Source organism: Dreissena polymorpha, chromosome 15, assembly GCF_020536995.1.
Source record: "Dreissena polymorpha isolate Duluth1 chromosome 15, UMN_Dpol_1.0, whole genome shotgun sequence".
Classification (NCBI taxonomy): Eukaryota; Metazoa; Mollusca; class Bivalvia; order Myida; family Dreissenidae; genus Dreissena; species Dreissena polymorpha.
In genome coordinates, this window is record NC_068369.1 from 18,562,145 (window position 1) to 18,581,802 (window position 19,658).

General features: G+C 39.7%; 1 protein-coding gene across 4 annotated transcripts in view; it reads right to left on the minus strand.

The window, feature by feature from the left end:
* The window catches only part of LOC127859996 (serine/threonine-protein kinase SIK3-like), a 115,481-nt gene that overhangs the window by 44,161 nt on the left and 51,662 nt on the right, over window positions 1–19,658 (minus strand). For 2 of the 4 annotated variants that reach the window (XR_008039559.1, XM_052397674.1), the window contains exons 9-15: window positions 14,065–14,186; window positions 9,405–9,729; window positions 6,969–7,081; window positions 6,298–6,389; window positions 5,680–5,813; window positions 4,421–4,632; window positions 2,513–2,542 (exon numbers count right to left, since the gene is read on the minus strand). Coding sequence is in view for 3 of the 4 variants with exons in the window: in XM_052397674.1 (XP_052253634.1) it covers window positions 2,513–2,542; window positions 4,421–4,632; window positions 5,680–5,813; window positions 6,298–6,389; window positions 6,969–7,081; window positions 9,405–9,729; window positions 14,065–14,186 (1,028 nt within the window). In the remaining variant the exon portion in view is untranslated. The remainder of the gene's footprint in view (window positions 1–2,512; window positions 2,543–4,420; window positions 4,633–5,679; window positions 5,814–6,297; window positions 6,390–6,968; window positions 7,082–9,404; window positions 9,730–14,064; window positions 14,187–19,658) is intronic. The other 2 variants (XM_052397676.1, XM_052397675.1) reach the window with 2 other exon arrangements.

Genomic DNA, 19,658 nt, shown 5'->3' on the forward strand with positions numbered 1-19,658 from the left:
CACATGTCATTGTTGTTCAACTAACATTTTCATTTTCAGATGAACAAACACACATGCAATCCTTTATTATATGACCCTTGACCTTTAAAGGTCACATCAAGGTCATTTAAAATGGCCGACAAGCCACAGACTATGGCAGGACAATGATCTGACATTACCCTCGACTTACCCATAATTGGTTTCCATCACTTACTTCAACCTCCCCTAAGAAATTAGTCCAAATATTAAGATAACAAGAAACCGTCGGAGACAGGTGATGCTCCCCAAAGGTTTTTTTGTCACAATATTGCACTATATATTCAGATAAATGGAAATGTCTTGAGGGCACAGTAGTTGGGGGGGGACAAGAATTTTTTATAGAAAATTCCAAAGGGCCATAACTCTGTGAAAAATCATCTGACCAGAACCCGCTGATAATATGCACATCTCCTCTTGGTAGTGAAGCTTCCCATAAAGTTTCATTGAAATCTGGTCATTAGTTGCTGAGAAATAGCCCAGACAAAAATTGTGCACTGACGGACGGACACACACGCAAGGACAGACGAAGCGGCGACTATATGCTCCCCCCCAAAATAAATTTTGGAGGAGCATAAAAAATTGCAGGCAAAAACTGCTCTAATCTCATAAGTTTGTTTCTCACAACTTGCATGCCATTTTAATGAATGATTTCTAACAGTAGGAAATTTAAAAGTTATATTTGACTGAACTGTTGCCATCATATGAAGGGCACACTAGTGACACTACCTCAGTTAATATGAATATTGAATGTTGTTTAATGCTTATACCATCATGCAAAAACATAAACCTGAATTTTAAGTAACATAGTTTTTTATAAGGGTTCAAAAAATTACTTTTAACCATTTTTATCATTCCTTCTCTCCAAGCTTTTGTTCAGAGAACATGAACTTCTGATATTAGAGGCTTATGCATATTTACCAAAACCAGAATCTTTATGACCCAACCACCAAGCATTTAGTACAAACCAAGAATATGTACGGTCTTTGATTGCAATAGAGATGTTGAAAGATCGCACGTCCGATATTAATAATCAGCAGTCCTGAGAAATTAAACAAGCAAATTCATTGAATTGATATCCCCCGCCAATATGCTTCTGCACACAAAAGTGTTATATTTGACACTCAAAAAAGCATTTTTTCAAAATACAAAGGGCCATAACTCCATTATTAACAGATGGTGTACAATGCCTTTTGGCGTGCCTCATCCTCTTCACCATATATATACTCATAACCTAGTTTTAATAAAATCCGCCAAAGCATTTCCAAGATATGGCTCCGGACACAAAAGTGCCGGACGGACAGAAAGACGGAAGGAAAGACAGACGGATGGACGGACAACGCCAAAACAATATCCCTCCGCCTATGGCGGGGGATAATAAGCCGCGTTGAGCCAATATGGGTCATATACCATAGGCAGACAGCATGCCTAGATCCAGCCCAGCCTGCACATTCGCGCAGTCTAGTCTGGAGCTGCCCCGTCCCCTAATGAGACCTCAAAACCTTGCGTGACTTTATAGCGGACAGGGTAGCTCCTGACCAGACTGCGTGGATGTGCTGGCTGGTCTGTAGCTGGCACATAGGGCATAAAGCCCATGGAAGCATATCATGGCTTAAAATTACAATTCTTTTTACTTTGGTGCATATGCCAATTAATTAAGTTAAAAAGGCATAATTTAGATAACACATTCCTAATTATCTTCCATCCTACAAACGAAATCCATGGAAACAATTTTGAAGTGGATAAATACTATTGCAAATAGCTGCCAGACTTCCCATCTTGCAAGCGCTGTACAATATTCATGGCTGTCACTATCCATGCAATTCAAAATGCCAGTCAACTGAATTATGTAAGCAGTAACAGTGTGTTTTCAAGAACGTTAAATCTGTTTAGTGATCTAAAAGTACACATCTACATTTTGCACACATATATTACTATAGTCATATGCAGAACTGATTAATACAAGCGCTGGAAAATACTTAGCACAGGCTGGTCTGTAGCTTTGCTGGCCACATATGTCATGAAACCCATTTTCACATGACACAGGCAATAATGATAGATCTATATATCAATTATACAAGAAGTTTTGCTTTCTAAGTGAAAGATAATATTCAAAATGTTTTGTTGTCTATTGGACAGATTTCCTATGAAAAGTTCAGTTTATGTTTGTATCCATTGAAAACAATCTGCTATGAAATACTAGTGATATATGCATACAAAATAAAATGTTCCATAAAAGAGATCTTGCCAACAGGGTTATCTCTTCTTATAAAGAAAATTAAAAATAAAAATACCCAAAATATCAAGTATGTTTAAAAGAAAACTAGAAGGCAAGTAACTACCATCATGTTATATTAAATAAATCACATCAAAGAAAATAAAGGACAAAAAGTATTTTGTTTTAAAAGGGAAGCAACTGTTATGATCAAGAGAGACAACCCTGAAAGGCGTGCAAACCCAGAGCAAGCAAAAATGAGCTGTAATAAATGTACTGTACTTTGCGCATCTTCCCTGAAAATTTGGTAGTCTAAATGAGAACACAACAACAGCAAGTCAGACAAAAAATCAAATGAGTCGCGTTCTGAGAAAACTGGGCTTAATGCATGTGCGTAAAGTGTCGTCCCAGATTAGCCTGTGCAGTCTACACAGGCTAATCAGGGACGACACTTTCCGCTTTAATGGTATTTTTTGTTTAAAGGAAGTCCCTTTTTACCGAAAATCTAGTTTAAGCGGAAAGTGTCGTCCCTGATTAGCCTGTGTGGACTGGGACGACACTTTACGCACATGCATTATGCAAAGTTTTCTCAGAACAAGACACAAATTATCGATAAAGCAAAAGGTGAGAAATACATGTGAGTATTGTGTAAAAATTATATCAAATGTTGGCACTAGCAGATAAAATAATTAAATTGTGCTTTTGACTGTTTAAAATATGTTCTCTCTGATTCAAAATGTCAGCAAACAGTTTTGATGCATAGTGTATGAGAAATATTTAGCTGAAATATGTCTGCCATTACCAATACAACTAAGTTTTCATAAATTATACTCCAGTTGAAGAGTTACATTAATATTTTTACATGTTAATTATTGAAAAGTTTGCAATTGGATATCTTGGCAGACAGATATAAGTTTCTTCTTTTATAATCAGGTAATTGCAGTTTGGATATTCGAAAAGATTAGATACACCCTTTCAGTTCAAACAAGTTTCAATATAAGGAAGTGCAATAATTAAGCTTGTTTTGCGAGATATAAGCAGAAAACTGAAATTCTATGATGTCTTTATTCTGAAAATTTACTAAATAATTAGCATAATGAGTTTATGCTCAGAAAAATTTTGCAACAAATTTGCAAAGAATTTGCAAAACACAAAATTTTGACTTAATTCTCTTACCAATAGCAATTGTTAGTAGTTCAGTCACAGGTATTGTATTTACTAAAGCATGGGGATTACATACATGTACCAGCGTGGACTATTAGACTATGTTACACACACACACACACACACAAACTAATACTTCACAATTAGACAAAGAACAGCACTGTTTTAAAGTATTTGTTACAAACAAAGCTACAAATTGGTCCACTTCTTTAAAAGGTAATCCAAAAGAGAGCTATATCCCCTTAAATGGTCTACTTTTTAGAAAGAAAGTCCATAAGGTGACTATATCCCTGGTGGCGATTCGTTTGACCTTGAAATGACCTTGACCTGAGTGTCAGAGTGCATTTAAGCATAAAAATGTTTCCGAGGTGAAACATTCATTACGTTATACTCCTGAAACATAGCATCTGTCAGACTTTTATTTGTATGGATTTTGCTAGTTTTTTGGACCCGTTTAATCACAAAATCAAATGTTCATACATTTGGGCAGTGGTCTGTGAAAAGGGGTTTTAATGAATGTGTGTAAAGTTTCGTCCAGATTGCTCACGGATGACACTTTCCGCTTTAATGATATTTTTTGTTTCAAGAAAGTCTCTTCTTAGCAAAAATACAGTTTAGGCGGAAAGTGTTGTCCCTGATCAGCCTGTGCCGACTGCACAGGCTAATCTGGGACGACACTTTACGCACATGCATTAAAATCCCTTTTCAGAGAGCACGAATCATTTATATCCAAAGTCTTATATCAGCCATTATAACCACAAATGTCGGAGGACAGAGTACTCCAATTTTCATGTCATCTACCACGTTTCTGATTTATACAAGATAACTTACATTTGTAACAATAGCAACCCACGTCTCAAAAAGTAAAAACGAATTTGTGAGAGGTCAGATTGCATTCTTAAGAAGGCCAATCCTTCCCGCATTCCGTAGATATCCCAGTTGCTCATGGCTACAAAGGTCAATCCCTCCCCCCTACCCCCATACTGCAGACCAGGGCCAACCCCTGCCCCCATACTGTGCACATACCTGTAGCTCATGGCACTCGTGCTGCAGCTGTTTTAGGCTGTTCTGGCTGCTGTGCCGTGCCCCCTGGCTCACAAGGGTCTGGTTGTAGAGCCTCTCCAGGTTGGACAATTGGTGTTTGTTAACCCCTGATAGGCCGTCACTGGCCCGTCTCACTGGGGAGAACCGCTCACTGGGCGGATGCAGCATGTCGCCTTCCTTGTATGAGTAGGGGGCTGCCGAGGGGACAGACATGGGATAAAATATTTATTATAAGCCTCTCTCTGTGAAAAGGGGGTTAAATAGCCTGTGCAGTCCAGACAGGCTAATCAGGGACGACACTTTCCTCCTAAACTGTATTTTTGCTCAAAAAAGACTTTCTGTCAACGATAATGTCATTTAAGACTAACATGTCGTCCATGATTAGCCTGTGCAGACTGCACTGGCTGATCTGGGCGACACTTAATGCAAAAATAGGACCTCAGGGTGTCACCAATTTTGACCTCAAAGGTATTTGTGGACAACTTGCGAACAAAAATAAGTGACCTACCAAATATTAAACTTTGGAGCATTGTGATTTAAGAATTCGTGGAAACAATATTGATAAAGAAATTCTAAGTTCAAACAGGGGGACAAAATCTGTGTTTAATCATGCCTAACTTCATATCATAAGGAACAATCCAAGCAAATTTTTATGATTTAAGCAAGTTTAAATGATCCAAGCAAGTTTGAATGATCCAAGCAAGTTTGAATGATCCAAGCAAGTTTGAATGATCCAAGCAAGTTTGAATGATCCAAGCAAGTTTGAATGATCCAAGTAAGTTTGAGTGATCCAAGCAAGTTTGAATGATCCAAGCAAGTTTGAATGATCCAAGCAAGTTTGAATGATCCAAGTACAATGAGAAGCCTTAGAGCACTTTTCCAGACATATTTATGTTAATGGACAGACAGACGACTGGCTGAAACAGTTCTCAAAGATACAACAACACTGATGACTAAAACAGAACATGAGCCTTGTCTGGGCAAAACTGGGCTTAAGGCATGTGCGTAAAGTGTCATCCCAGATTAGCCTGTGCTGTCCTGACAGACTAATCAGGGACAACACTTTCCGCAGTTAGGAAGCCTCTTCATAACAAAGGTCCTGTTTAGACTGAAAGAGTCCTCCCTGACAAGCCTGTGCTGACTGTGCAGGCCAATCTGGGACCACACTTTATGCAAATGCATTAAGCCCAATTTTCCCAAAACAAGGTTCACATGAAGAAAACAACACTCCAGTTGCTTACAGAGCCCCCGTTCTGATGAGCGTCTGGCTGGGCGTATGGGCTGCTGGGACATCCTCAGCTCCTCCTGCACCTCGTTGATTGGGTTGGAGACTGCCAGGGTGTGACGCTTGCCCCGCCCTCTACTGGCCAGGTACCTGCAGGGAAACAGTGACCCTGATTGCACTTGCTTGTAGCAATTTTGATGGCATAAAGTTGATCACAACATTTCCATAGTTGGTAATGGCATACCAGCTATTTACCATTACTACAGACTCAAGCCCTATTGGAATCAATGAGGAGTAAGAATGGCCACAGAAATCCTTACAAGACAAATCCCCAAACAAAATATGTACCTGGGTTTAACTCCACAAACAGACAGATCAACGCTGCACAAACTGAAAAAGCCACTCCAATTTAAAAAGCTCAAGGTCCTCTTTGGCGTTTGGGTCCTTAAACAATATCTATAAAAAAGGGCTTTCTCTACCTAGGAGCATCTTAAACAGCCCTTCAAGACTTTTTTCTTAGTCTACATAAAGCAGCAAGCTGCCACTAGTTTTGATAGCCAGTGACCAATGTTTGTCTAACTACCCACCGTTCTACAGCCGATTTACAGTGTATCATGTTAGTCTAGCTACCCACCGTTGAACAGCCTCCTGGTCAGGCTCCTGGTCAGAAGAGTTATCTTCCTTTTCCTCCATCGTCAACGGCAACCCCATGGCGGAAAGTGACGTCTGCAGACATAAAGATGCCTGCATTAATTTATGCAAGACGTGGAACAATAAGTAAACAAACCATGGTTTAATAGTCTCATATTTTGACTGTATATAAATTAAAACTCGCAAATGATTTCATATATTAGCATCATATATTTAACACCCAAAGCAATCTTCTTAATAAGTAGATTGTTAATGTTTTTTTGCAGTTTTCACATTTATTTCAGTAATATCAAACTACAAATGGCTCATCCTTGTAAGTAACTGGCAAGTTATAAGTGCACATCTTTTTGTAAGCAACTCACAATTGTTTTTTCCTGAATTAAAAGGAAGGGGAAGAAAATACAGACACATTACTTTATGACCAAGCCCCACACAAGTCATATTACTGTGCCTGCAATCGATTCTTCAATCCTCAGATTTATAAATGCTTTTAGAAAATTTATTGTGCAGCTTTAAAAACTGATCCGAATTTAAGCACAATTGTTCTATCAAATATGTCATTTAAAACACCAAAATGAAAAGACCTCAAGGCAAAGCAAGATTCAAGATCTTGTACATAGAATTCAGGAACGACATTACTGCTATACCCCTTACCGGTAATGTTTCCACGCTTCCAGTTTGGCTGTTTCCAGCCGTCATCTGTCTTAGATAGCTGTGAATGTTCGCCCCACCATCTGAGGCACGTCTGTTCATGTTTATACTTCCATCTGTAATAAATTAAAGTTTTTCTTTTTGAAATACTTTCAAGTAATTTGTTTAAACCGTCTTTTTCAAACATGTCAGCTTTCAATCCCTGATATTAATGTTAATATTGGATAATTCATGATTAGACATACATCTAAAATATACACAAATATTGACTATTTTAGTTTACCACACTGAGCGCATCATTTCTTTTCTTCATACTAATATAAAACAAAATTGAATGTTTATTCCATAGACACTACCATAGATAAAAAGATATTTCAGCCGCAACAATTCAAATAACAGAGGATTACTGAATTTAGTTGACATTAAATCTTGTGGATTTGTAAAATCTGGCATTTTTGCTGGATGTTAAATTCTTGGCTGTTGTTGTTTTAAATAATATTTTGTATAACTTGGACATAAATGTTCAATAAAGAATTAATTTTGTGGTTGAGCAGGCCCATTAAAATATATACAACAAGAGATGTTTTCGTCAGAAACACAATACCTCCTATTGCGCCGCTTTGAAATGAAATTTCAATATATCATTTGGCAGGTTTAGAAATGATCTCCCTTTATTACTTCCCTTGGATTGTATTTTTTTACTTTTGACCTTTAAGGATGACCTTGACCTTAAAATTTGTTTTTTATTTTATCCTTAAAAAAATATAACTTCCCTTGTGAAATTGATCTGTACCTGCCAAATGATATAAAATAGACATTATCGCCCTGTAAAGCTTGTTACTTCCCTTGGATTTTGTTTTTTGACCTTTGACCTTGAAGGATGACCTTGACCTTTCACCACTCAAAATGTGCAGCTTTACGAGATACACATGCATGCCAAATATCAAGTTGCTATCTTCAATATTGCAACAGTTATGGCCAATGCTAAAGTTTTCGGACTGCTGGACGGACAGTTCAAATGCTATATGCCACCCTACCGGGGGCATAAAAATAAGTGTAAGACAAAATAATTTTGGTTTCACAGCATCTTCAGAACCAACATCTAAATGATAACACTTACATGGAACAATAGCTTTGTGACTACCAGTCAAGACTTGTTAAGCAAGAAATTACACATAGGATTCACGAGATCTATACTTTTGCAATAATTTAACCTTTACTAATTTTTAAAATGAAGCATTAACAAACATGTGTCAATAGGACACAGATGTCACTTTTGCAGGCATTCCACCTCTAAATAAGACCGTGTACATTAACCCTTTGCATGCTGGGTAATTTGTCGTCTGCTAAAATGTCGTCTGCAGAATTTCTAAAATTAGCATTTTCTTCTATTTTTTCAAAGAATACTATCAGATAGCAAACAGTTTGGATCCTGATGAGACGCCACGTTCTGTGGCGTCTCATCTGGATCCAAACTGTTTGCAAAGGCCTTAAAAATTTGGTTCCCGCACTGAAAGGGTTAAGAGAGGGGGGACAGGTGTTCCAGGCAACATGTCATGTAATTATGCTTTACTTTGTGTCAAGTTATCATAAAATCCATCCTCAAAAGACAAATTATGGGTAAGATGGGAATGTTCAAGCTGCTTTAAGGACAAATTTGTCCTCAGTCAAATAAGTATGGCTTTGACCATGAAAAACTACAGTCAGGAGAAAGAAAGGCGTCTCACATCTAAGTCTCTATGACTATTTACAACATTGTAGTCATTTTTTTTTAAATAGTTCAACAATAAATTCATACCATGCCATTGGTGAGTACTTTTAAGTTGCGACTAAGACTGAACAGCTATGTTATTAAAGTAACTGGGAAAACATAACTTATTTCAAGCAAATAAAATTTCCTCCCAGATTAGCACAGGCTTATCAGGGAAAACGCTTTCTTACTAAACTGGATTTTTGCTTAGAAGAGACTTCCTTTACCCCTTTGCATGCTGGGAAATTTGTCTTCTGCTAATTGTTGTCTGCTGAATTTCTAAAATTAGCATTTTCTTCGATTTTTTTCAAAGAATACTATCAGAATAGCAAACAGTTTGGATCCTGATGAGACGCCACGTTCTGTGGCGTCTCATCTGGATCCAAACTGTTTGCAAAGGCCTTCAAAATTCGGTTCCCGCACTGAAAGGGTTACACACAAAAATACTATCAAAGTAGATATTGAACTGCACAAGCTAATCTGGGATGATGTTTTACACACAAAAATACTATCAAAGTAGATATTGAACTGCACAAGCTAATCTGGGATGATGTTTTACACACAAAAATACTATCAAAGTAGATATTGAACTGCACAAGCTAATCTGGGATGATGTTTTACACACATGCATTCAGCTTTGTTTTCCAGGAGAGTCTCAAATGTTTAAAATGTACGTGTCCACTACTCACCAGGTCCCACCATTGGTGGCAGTTGTAGGTGATACTTGTCAGAACCAAACACGGGCGTCACCTGGGGAGTGGTGGGCCAGGGTTGCCTTACACCGGCGGGCAGGTTTGTATTCGCCATCAGGGGATTGAAACCGTAAGGCATGAAAAAGTTTGGCTGCGGCATTGCAATGATTGGCTGGTACTGCGCGAGTTTCACGCGCACGTCTTCGGGAGTTTCATGTCGCATGTCGCCCACCCCTACCGTGTGTCGACGCATTGCCAGGTAGCGCGCCAGAGCTTCAGGAGCAGGATCTTCGTCGGAGTCTGAATGATTTGTGTCATCACGCTGAAACAAACACAACAGTTGGCGGTGTTTATTTGATTCCGTAGGTTTATAGAAAAATATCCGTATATTAAAACTGATAATTAACTGTTTCAAACAGTGAAAATTAACAGTGAAAATAATCTATAATTTTTGCTGTTATACAGTGAAATGACGTTGTTTTATGCCATTGTGACATCATTATTTCAGCAAAATCACAAAAATATTCCTTTGTAAGCATAAAATTAAAAGAAAATTTGTTTGATTTAGTGAAATATCGATTTTAATTTACTCATGATCATAGAAAAAATATACTTTCTATGATTACTCGTGAATTAAAATCGATATTCCACCAAATCCAACAAATGTTCTCTATATCATTAACAATATGTAACAATTTTAACATTCATGTCAACACTGTCTTATTTTTTTAATACTTTGTTTAAAGTAATGAATGTTTGGAAACTTACATAAACATTCACTTAAAATTCCTAATACTATTCTGAGGCTGACTGATTTATGTTATCATGCTGTAAAATACACTAGTGTTTGCATGGTGTGACTATAAGACATTTGACTTGTCAATATGTAACAATTCTAATCTAATTTTAAAGCTAGTAAAAAATAATGGCTGTTGTGTTTTTGTCTTCTTTTTTTTAAAGTATTTTTTTGAAACTTTTGACTGCTTAAAGACTTTAATCAAAATTGACTTCCACATCATTATACTATTTGACAAACATCGAAAATAAATCATTACAGTCTAACACAAGTATTTGCATTTCAGTGATTTAACTTGTCTGAGACAATGCAATACCCCACTTGTGAGCTGTATGTCTTCATCATAGAACTACACATGAGGTTGTGTGAACGCAAGGGGGCAGGGGTGGAGAAGGGCGGGGATTGGATTGCATTACTTACCTCACTAGTGAGCTGGTTGTCTTCGTCAAAGAAATACACAGGAGGTATTTGTGTGAATGCAAGGGGGCAGGGGTGGAGAGGGGCAGGGTTTGGATGGACATTACCTACCTCACTATTGAGCTTGTTGTTTTCACCATAGAACTACACAGGAGGTATTTGTGTGAACCCAAGGGGGCAGAGGTGGAGAGGGGCGGGGATTGGATGGACATTACCTACCTCACTAGTGAGCTGGTTGTTTTCACCATAGAACTACACATGAGGTATTTGTGTGAACCCAAGGGGGCAGGGGTGGAGAGGGGCGGGGTTTGGATGGACATTACCTACCTCATTAGTGAGCTGGTTGTTTTCACCATAGAACTACACATGAGGTATTTGTGTGAACCCAAGGAGGCAGGGGTGGAGAGGGGTGGGGTTTGGATGGACATTACCTACCTCACTAGTGAGCTGGTTGTTTTTACCATAGAACTAAACATGAGGTATTTGTGTGAACCCATGGGGGCAGGGGTGGAGACAGGCGGGGTTTTGGATGGACATTACCTACCTCACTAGTGAGCTGGTTGTTTTCACCATAGAACTACACAGGAGGTATTTGTGTGAACCCAAGGGAGCAGGGGTGGAGAGGGGCGGGGATTGGATGAGAATTACTTAACCCACTAGTAAGCTGGTTCTTCATCATAGAACTGCACATGAGGTATTTGTGTAAACCCAAAGGGGGCAGGGGTGGAGAGGGGCGGGCATTAGGTAGGCATTACTTATCCCACTAGTGAGCTGGCTGTCTTCATCATTGAATTGCATATAAGGTATTTGTGTAAACCCAAGGGGGCAGGGGTGGAGAGGGGCGGGCATTGGATGGGCATTACTTACCCCGCTAGTGAGCTGGTTGTCTTCATCATAGAACTGCACATGAGGTATTTGTGTGAACTCATGGGGGCAGGGGAGGAGAGGGGCTGGTATTGGATGAGAATTACTTACCCCACTAGTGAGCTGGTTCTCTTCATCATAGAACTGCACATGAGGTATTTGTGTAAACCCAAGGGGGCAGGGGTGGAGAGGGGCTGATATTGGATGAGAATTACTTACCTCACTTGTGCGCTGGTTGTCTCCATCATAGAACTGCACATGAGGTATTTGTGTGAACACAAGGGGGCAGGGCAGAAGAGGGGCGGATTGGATGGGCATTTCTTACTTCACTTGTGCGCTGGTTGTCTTGGTAATAGAACTACAGTCAATCTTGTGCTTGCAACAACTTGCATTAAGCGACTAGTGTCTTATGTGACCACTTTGAATTCCCCCCCGAGAGTTTTCACTATATTTTCATATTGTATTAAGCGACCTTTGTCTTACACAACCAACGACCGCTGATTTTCGTGTTTTTTGATGTCCAAATCTTTAATTAAGCGACCACTTTGAGGTTAAAGTGGTAAATCTGTTGACCGTTCAGGTACAAATCCGTGTTAATTGTTTATCTAAGCCAATAAAATGTAAGATTGCACCTTTGTTTTGTGTTCACACCAGCCATTTTCCTTTGTATTGATGACCGGTTCTGACCGGTGTTGATGCAGACTGCATATCATTTTTTTGTGTTGAATAATACAGTGAGGTATCAGGCTTTTTCCGCTCCATTTTGGGAATAGGCCACACTGGAATTTTGGGAATTTCGCGTCGTGAAAACCCCCATTTTGGGGAAAAAATTATTTGCAAAATTGGCTCAATTGGGAAAAATTATCGCATGTAAATAGTGTCTCTTATATTTCAAAGAAGCCGATAACTGGTAAATAACGACTATTTTGATAACTTATTATTAAAATTTAACAAAGCATTATGAACATGTGAGATAAGTGCAGGTTTTTTTATCTGAATTTGGGGAAAAGGCCTGGCGAAGCGCCGGATTTTGAGGAAAATAAGGAAAGTCTTAAATAATCACTAACATATTTTACAGTTTTTAAAACAAATTCAAGGCAATAGATAATTTAATTATGCAACACTTTCTATTTTCTACACCGGATCAGGTTAACTTATATATTTTAAGGTAAAAAAAAAAAAAAATTGAAATTTGGAAAAAAAAATTTTCAATTGGGAAAAAAACAACTAGATTTGCATTGGGAATGGGGCCGAATTTCGGACCCGTGGCATAGGGCGGAAAAAGCCTGGGTATTGACGCATAGTCTACGGTTTAAAGAGTTTACAATCTGGGACGTTAAGTGACAAACTTAATCGCCGATTTTATTGCAGAAACAATGCACCGATGCGACAAACATTTTCACAGTGTTCCCGAATTGAAAAAAATAAACTATCAATCTGTTACATGTGTCGATATCCGTTTTCTAAAAAAATTATTTGTAATTATGCTAATTAGTTTGTGTTAGCAAATTTTTCAAATCAGGCCTGTTTATTTTGTTTTCAATCGACGTGTTTTATATATTTCCCTATGCACCATAAAGGAGTCAGATTTCCAAAAGCTTACATGCCGAAATTAAAATGTCAAAACAGAAAGTGTTAACGTTTAATGACAAAATTCGGTATTGGAATTGTCTAAGAGTAAAAGTGCACGTAACACCGCGAATGAATTTGGAGTCAGAGAAAACCAATTTAATAAATTTTAGAATAAGAGAAAACAGATAAAACACATTTTAATAAAACATTATTTATTTATTTTATTTTTATTTAGATTTATTTGATTACATAAGTGGAAATAATTGTATCAAAAGGTGATAATCCTACATCTGGATTTAAAATGGAACTCACACTTCATCTTTAGGTCAGGTAGGCAGACTCACATACCAAAAATCAGCACAATACCTGAAAGTGTTGCTTAAAAAACCTCCGTAAAACGGGATGCATATTCTGCCCAAATGGCCTTTTTTATTTAAAGACCATTTTATTAAGAGACCACTTTTGGTAACTCCCTTAAGTGGTCTCTAAATAAAAGATTGACTGTATACATGAGGTATTTGTGTGAACACAAGGGGGCAGGGCAGAAGAGGGGCGGATTGGATGGGCATTACTTACCTCACTTGTGTGCTGGTTGTCTTCATAATAGAACTGCACATGAGGTATTTGTGTGAGCCCAATGGACAAAGGCAGGAGAAGGGCGGGGATCGGAGGGGCCTTACTTACCTCACTTGTTAGATGGTTGTCTTCATCATAGAACTGCACATGAGGTATTTGTGTGAACCCAAGGGGGCAGGGGAGGAGAGAGGCGGGGATTGGATGGGCATTACTTACCTCACTTGTGAGCTGGTTGTCTTCATCATAGAACTATACAGGAGGTATTTGTGTGAACCCAAGGGGGCAGGGCAGCAGAGGGGCGGGGATTGGATGGGAATAACTTACCTCACTTGTGAGCTGGTTGTCTTCATCAGAGAACTATACATGAGGTATTTGTGTGAACACAAGGGGGCAGGGCAGCAGAGGGGCAGGGATTGGATGGGAATTACTTACCCCACTTGTGAGCTGGTTGTCTTCATCATAGAACTGCACATGAGGTATGTGTTGTGGGTGCAAGGATTGCGGGGGTGAAGATGGTGGGCCCATTTCTTCAATCGGTACCTCTACACGCTCCACTGCAAAGATGCGTTCAATAGGAATAAGACAAAAATAATCATCTATGGTCTCAGCAATAATAAATCAGTGTTTCTAACGTGGTCCTACTACATGGCTAAAAATATGTCAAGTCCAAAACCTCCAAAAAATATTTCCCAGTCTAAGGCCCATAACTTTGCAAAATCAATGGACCAGAACAAAACTCACACTTCATCTTTAGGTCAGGTAGGCAGACTCACATACCAAAAATCAGCACAATACCTGAAAGTGTTGCTTAAAAAACCTCCGTAAAACGGGATGCCGGACCGACAGACGGACAGATATATGCCACACTAACACATATAGTTCAGTCACAATATTTGAGTACAGCTTATAACATTAACTTATTTTTTTTCAAAAACCTAACACTTAGTTTCTAAATTAATATACCGTAATTACTCTATGTTTTCGGACACTTAAGAATAATTAAATTTTTTCGTGTCCGAAAACTTAGATACGAAAAATATTCACAAAATACCGGTGTCCGAAAACTTAGACTCGAAAATTGAAGTGTCCGAAAATAGCGTCAATTGTATCAACCACTACCGGTAAAAGCACGCACTTGTAAAATACCATGCCGTATAGTATTAATTTCAGTTATATAGGTGTGCACTGCATTTCAAATAATTTTAAATGTTTGATTTATTTGTCAGATAGTAACTACAAGGTTGTACTTTGACCAACAAGTTCAAAGATGAGCATGTGATGTACCGATACTCGCTAGTACGAACCTGTAATTAACGCAATAAAAAAGCAAACTATCAATTCTTTGTTTTTTCATTTCCGATATTTCTTGTCTAACACCTTCCATTGTTCGTAAAACTTGCAATAGGGTGCACCAAACTTTGAAACTTTAAGTATTTGTCACAGTTATTTTACTGAGAATGGGTAGTACCATTGCGGTAGATAGTTGAACTGCTAATTGGCCCTACCCTTGGTAATTGGCATAACGCTTATGCTATCGGACGAAACCATTTTTTAATACTGGCTTACAAGGTTATTTACCCTATAACGCAAATGTAATGGTCCGTTGCCCTCAGGCATGCACCTAAAATGTTTTATGATGTTAATCCGGTTGTAAAACCCAGTGATCGAAGTGTCATTAGATATCGAAAACAGGACCGACATTTGGTAAAATAGTGCTGTAAAATATACTGTCCGAAAACTTAGAGACAATAATTATGGACGAAAACTCGTGAGTCCGAAAATTAAGAGTAACGAAAAATAATTATTTTTGCTAAAAACAAGGGTGTCTGAAAACTTTGAGTGTCCGAAAACATAGAGTAATTACGGTACTTCCGATTTTCAAAAAACATTATAAGTAATTCTCAACAATTTTGCTAGGGCCATCATGTTAAACTTTTTATTTGAAATAAGTCATTTCAATTGCTTATATCTGACAGTTTCACAAACGTATTCAGTTACTAACTCATACTGACAGAAGTATGACTTATTTCAACATCAAGCCTTGATAGTAAAGGGATTCCAGCTACTAAGTCAATAGTTGACATGGACATACTGGTTGTGAATTAACTCTGATATTTTCACTACGTCACTTGGACACAACAGGAAAAGACATTGCATGTTCCTTGACATATCATTGCTTTTATGTTGAAAACATGAACACTGCTTCCACCATTGTTCAAATTGTTTAACTTTTATACAAGTGTTGTTGTTTTTTTTAATTAAGACAAAGCAAATATCACAGTCCACAACACATGACATTTATAACTACAGAATCAAAAAGGTCCAAATTAATATAACACTATAATGGATCTAAGAAAATATGAGTTTGTTTTTGTTTTTTTGAACCCAAAATACTTATCACCCCATTGCGTGAAACCCAAAGAAAGTAATGGCACAAAACAATTAAGGGCGCTGAAGTGTTATGGATATGGTGTCCACCTAGCCACCAGGAGATCATGGGTTCGTTACCCACTGTGGGAGCATTCTTTAGGTCTCCCCCATAGTCACCTAGGTTCAAGTCCCAGGAAATGGACTCAAGAGCATTGCAAGTCTCCCCCCATAGTCACCTAGGTTCAAGTCCCAGGAAATCGATTCAAGAGCATTCTTTAGGTCTCCCCCATAGTCACCTAGGTTCAAGTCTCAGGAAATGGACTCAAGAGCATTCTTTAGGTCTCCCCCATAGTCACCTAGGTTCTAGTCCCAGGAAATGGACTCAAGAGCATTCTTTAGGTCTACCCCATAGTCACCTAGGTTCTAGTCCCAGGAAATGGACTCAAGAGCATTCTGTAGGTCTCCCCCATAGTCACCTAGGTTCAAGTCCCAGGAAATGGATTCAAGAGCATTCTTTAGGTCTCCCCCATAGTCACCAAGGTTCTAGTCCCAGGAAATGGACTCAAGAGCATTCTTTAGGTCTCCCCCATAGTCACCTAGGTTCTAGTCCCAGGAAATGGATTCAAGAGCATTCTTTAGGTCTCCCCCATAGTCACCTAGGTTCAAGTCCCAGGAAATGGACTCAAGAGCATTCTTTAGGTCTCCCCCATAGTCACCTAGGTTCAAGTCCCAGGAAATGGACTCAAGAGCATTGCAAGTCTCCCCCATAGTCACCTAGGTTCAAGTCCCAGGAAATGGATTCAAGAGCATTCTTTAGGTCTCCCCCATAGTCACCAAGGTTCTAGTCCCAGGAAATGGACTCAAGAGCATTCTTTAGGTCTCCCCCATAGTCACCTAGATTCAAGTCCCAGGAAATGGATTCAAGAGCATTCTTTAGGTCTCCCCCATAGTCACCTAGGTTCTAGTCCCAGGAAATGGACTCAAGAGCATTCTTTAGGTCTCCCCCATAGTTACCTAGGTTCTAGTCCCAGGAAATGGACTCAAGAGCATTCTTTAGGTCTCCCCCATAATCACCTAGGTTCTAGTCCCAGGAAATGGACTCAAGAGCATTCTTTAGGTCTTCCCCATAGTCACCTAGGTTCTAGTCCCAGGAAATCGATTCAAGAGCATTCTTTAGGTCTCCCCCATAGTCACCTAGGTTAAAGTCCCAGGAAATGGATTCAAGAGCATTCTTTAGGTCTTCCCCATAGTCACCTAGGTTCTAGTCCCAGGAAATGGACTCAAAAGCATTCTTTAGGTCTCCCCCATAGTCACCAAGTTTCTAGTCCCAGGAAATGGACTCAAGAGCATTCTTTAGGTCTCCCCCATAGTCACCAAGGTTCTAGTCCCAGGAAATGGACTCAAGAGCATTCTTTAGGTCTCCACCATAGTCACCAAGGTTCTAGTCCCAGGAAATGGATTCAAGAGCATTCTTTAGGTCTCCCCCATAGTCACCAAGGTTCTAGTTCCAGGAAATGGACTCAAGAGCATTCTTTAGGTCTCCCCCATAGTCACAAAGGTTCTAGTCCCAGGAAATGGACTCAAGAGCATTCTTTAGGTCTCCCCCATAGTCACCTAGGTTCTAGTCCCAGGAAATGGACTCAAGAGCATTCTTAAGGTCTCCCCCATACTCACCTAGGTTCAAGTCCCAGGAAATGGACTCAAGAGCATTGCAAGTCTCCCCCATAGTCACCAAGGTTCTAGTCCCAGGAAATGGATTCAAGAGCATTCTTAAGGTCTCCCCCATACTCACCTACTCACTTAGGTTCAAGTCCCAGGAAATGGACTCAAGAGCATTCTTAAGGTCTCCCCCATAGTCACCAAGGTTCTAGTTCCAGGAAATGGACTCAAGACCATTCTTTAGGTCTCCCCCATAGTCACCAAGGTTCTAGTCCCAGGAAATGGACTCTAGAGCATTCTTTAGGTCTCCACCATAGTCACCAAGGTTCTAGTCCCAGGAAATGGATTCAAGAGCATTCTTAAGGTCTCCCCCATAGTCACCTAGGTTCTAGTCCCAGGAAATGGACTCAAGAGCATTCTTTAGGTCTCCACCATAGTCACCAAGGTTCTAGTCCCAGGAAATGGACTCAAGAGCATTCTTTAGGTCTCCCCCATAGTCACCTAGGTTTTAGTCCCAGGAAATGGACTCAAGAGCATTCTTAAGGTCTCCCCCATAGTCACCTAGGTTCAAGTCCCAGGAAATGGATTCAAAAGCATTCTTTATGTCTCCACCATAGTCACCTAGGTTCAAGTCCCAGGAAATGGACTCAAGAGCATTCTTTAGGTCTTCCCCATAGTCACCTAGGTTCTAGTCCCAGGAAATGGACTCAAGAGAATTCTGTAGGTCTCCCCCATAGTCACCTAGGTTCAAGTCCCAGGAAATGGATTCAAGAGCATTCTTTAGGTCTCCCCCATAGTCACCTAGGTTCTAGTCCCAGGAAATGGACTCAAGAGCATTCTTTAGGTCTCCCCCATAGTCACCAAGGTTCTAGTTCCAGGAAATGGACTCAAGAGCATTCTTTAGGTCTCCCCCATAGTCACCAAGGTTCTAGTCCCAGGAAATGGACTCAAGAGCATTCTTTAGGTCTCCCCCATAGTCACCTAGGTTCAAGTCCCAGGAAATGGATTCAAGAGCATTCTTTAGGTCTCCTCCATAGTCACCTAGGTTCTAGTCCCAGGAAATGGACTCAAGAGCATTCTTTAGGTCTCCACAATAGTCACCTAGGTTCAAGTCCCAGGAAATGGATTCAAAAGCATTCTTTAGGTCTCCACCATAGTCACCTAGGTTCTAGTCCCAGGAAATGGACTCAAGAGCATTCTTTAGGTCTCCCCCATAGTCACCTAGGTTCAAGTCCCAGGAAATGGATTCAAGAGCATTCTTTAGGTCTCCCCCATAGTCACCAAGGTTCTAGTCCCAGGAAATGGACTCAAGAGCATTCTTAAGGTCTCCCCCATAGTCACCTAGGTTCAAGTCCCAGGAAATGGATTCAAGAGCATTCTTTAGGTCTTCCCCATAGTCACCTAGGTTCTAGTCCCAGGAAATGGACTCAAGAGCATTCTTTAGGTCTCCCCCATACTCGCCTAGGTTCTAGTCGCAGGAAATGGACTCAAGAGCATTCTTTAGGTCTCCCCCATAGTCACCTAGGTTCAAGTCCCAGGAAATGGACTCAAGAGCATTCTTTAGGTCTCCCCCATAGTCACCAAGGTTCTAGTCCCAGGAAATGGACTCAAGAGCATTCTTTAGGTCTCCCCCATAGTCACCTAGGTTCAAGTCCCAGGAAATGGATTCAAGAGCATTCTTTAGGTCTCCCCCATAGTCACCAAGGTTCTAGTCCCAGGAAATGGACTCAAGAGCATTCTTTAGGTCTCCCCCATAGTCACCTAGGTTTTAGTCCCAGGAAATGGACTCAAGAGCATTGCAAATAAGCCTTTGGCTTTTGATGCAATCAAGCTAAAATAAAAATGTTTTAACAAACATTCATTTTCAAAGATTGGCCTCAAAGACAATTAACCCATTTATGCCTAGCGTCTAGAAAAAAGGCCTTGGTAAACAGCGTAGACCCAGATGAGATGCCGCATGATGCGGCATCTCATCAGGGTCTGCGCTGTTTGCTTAA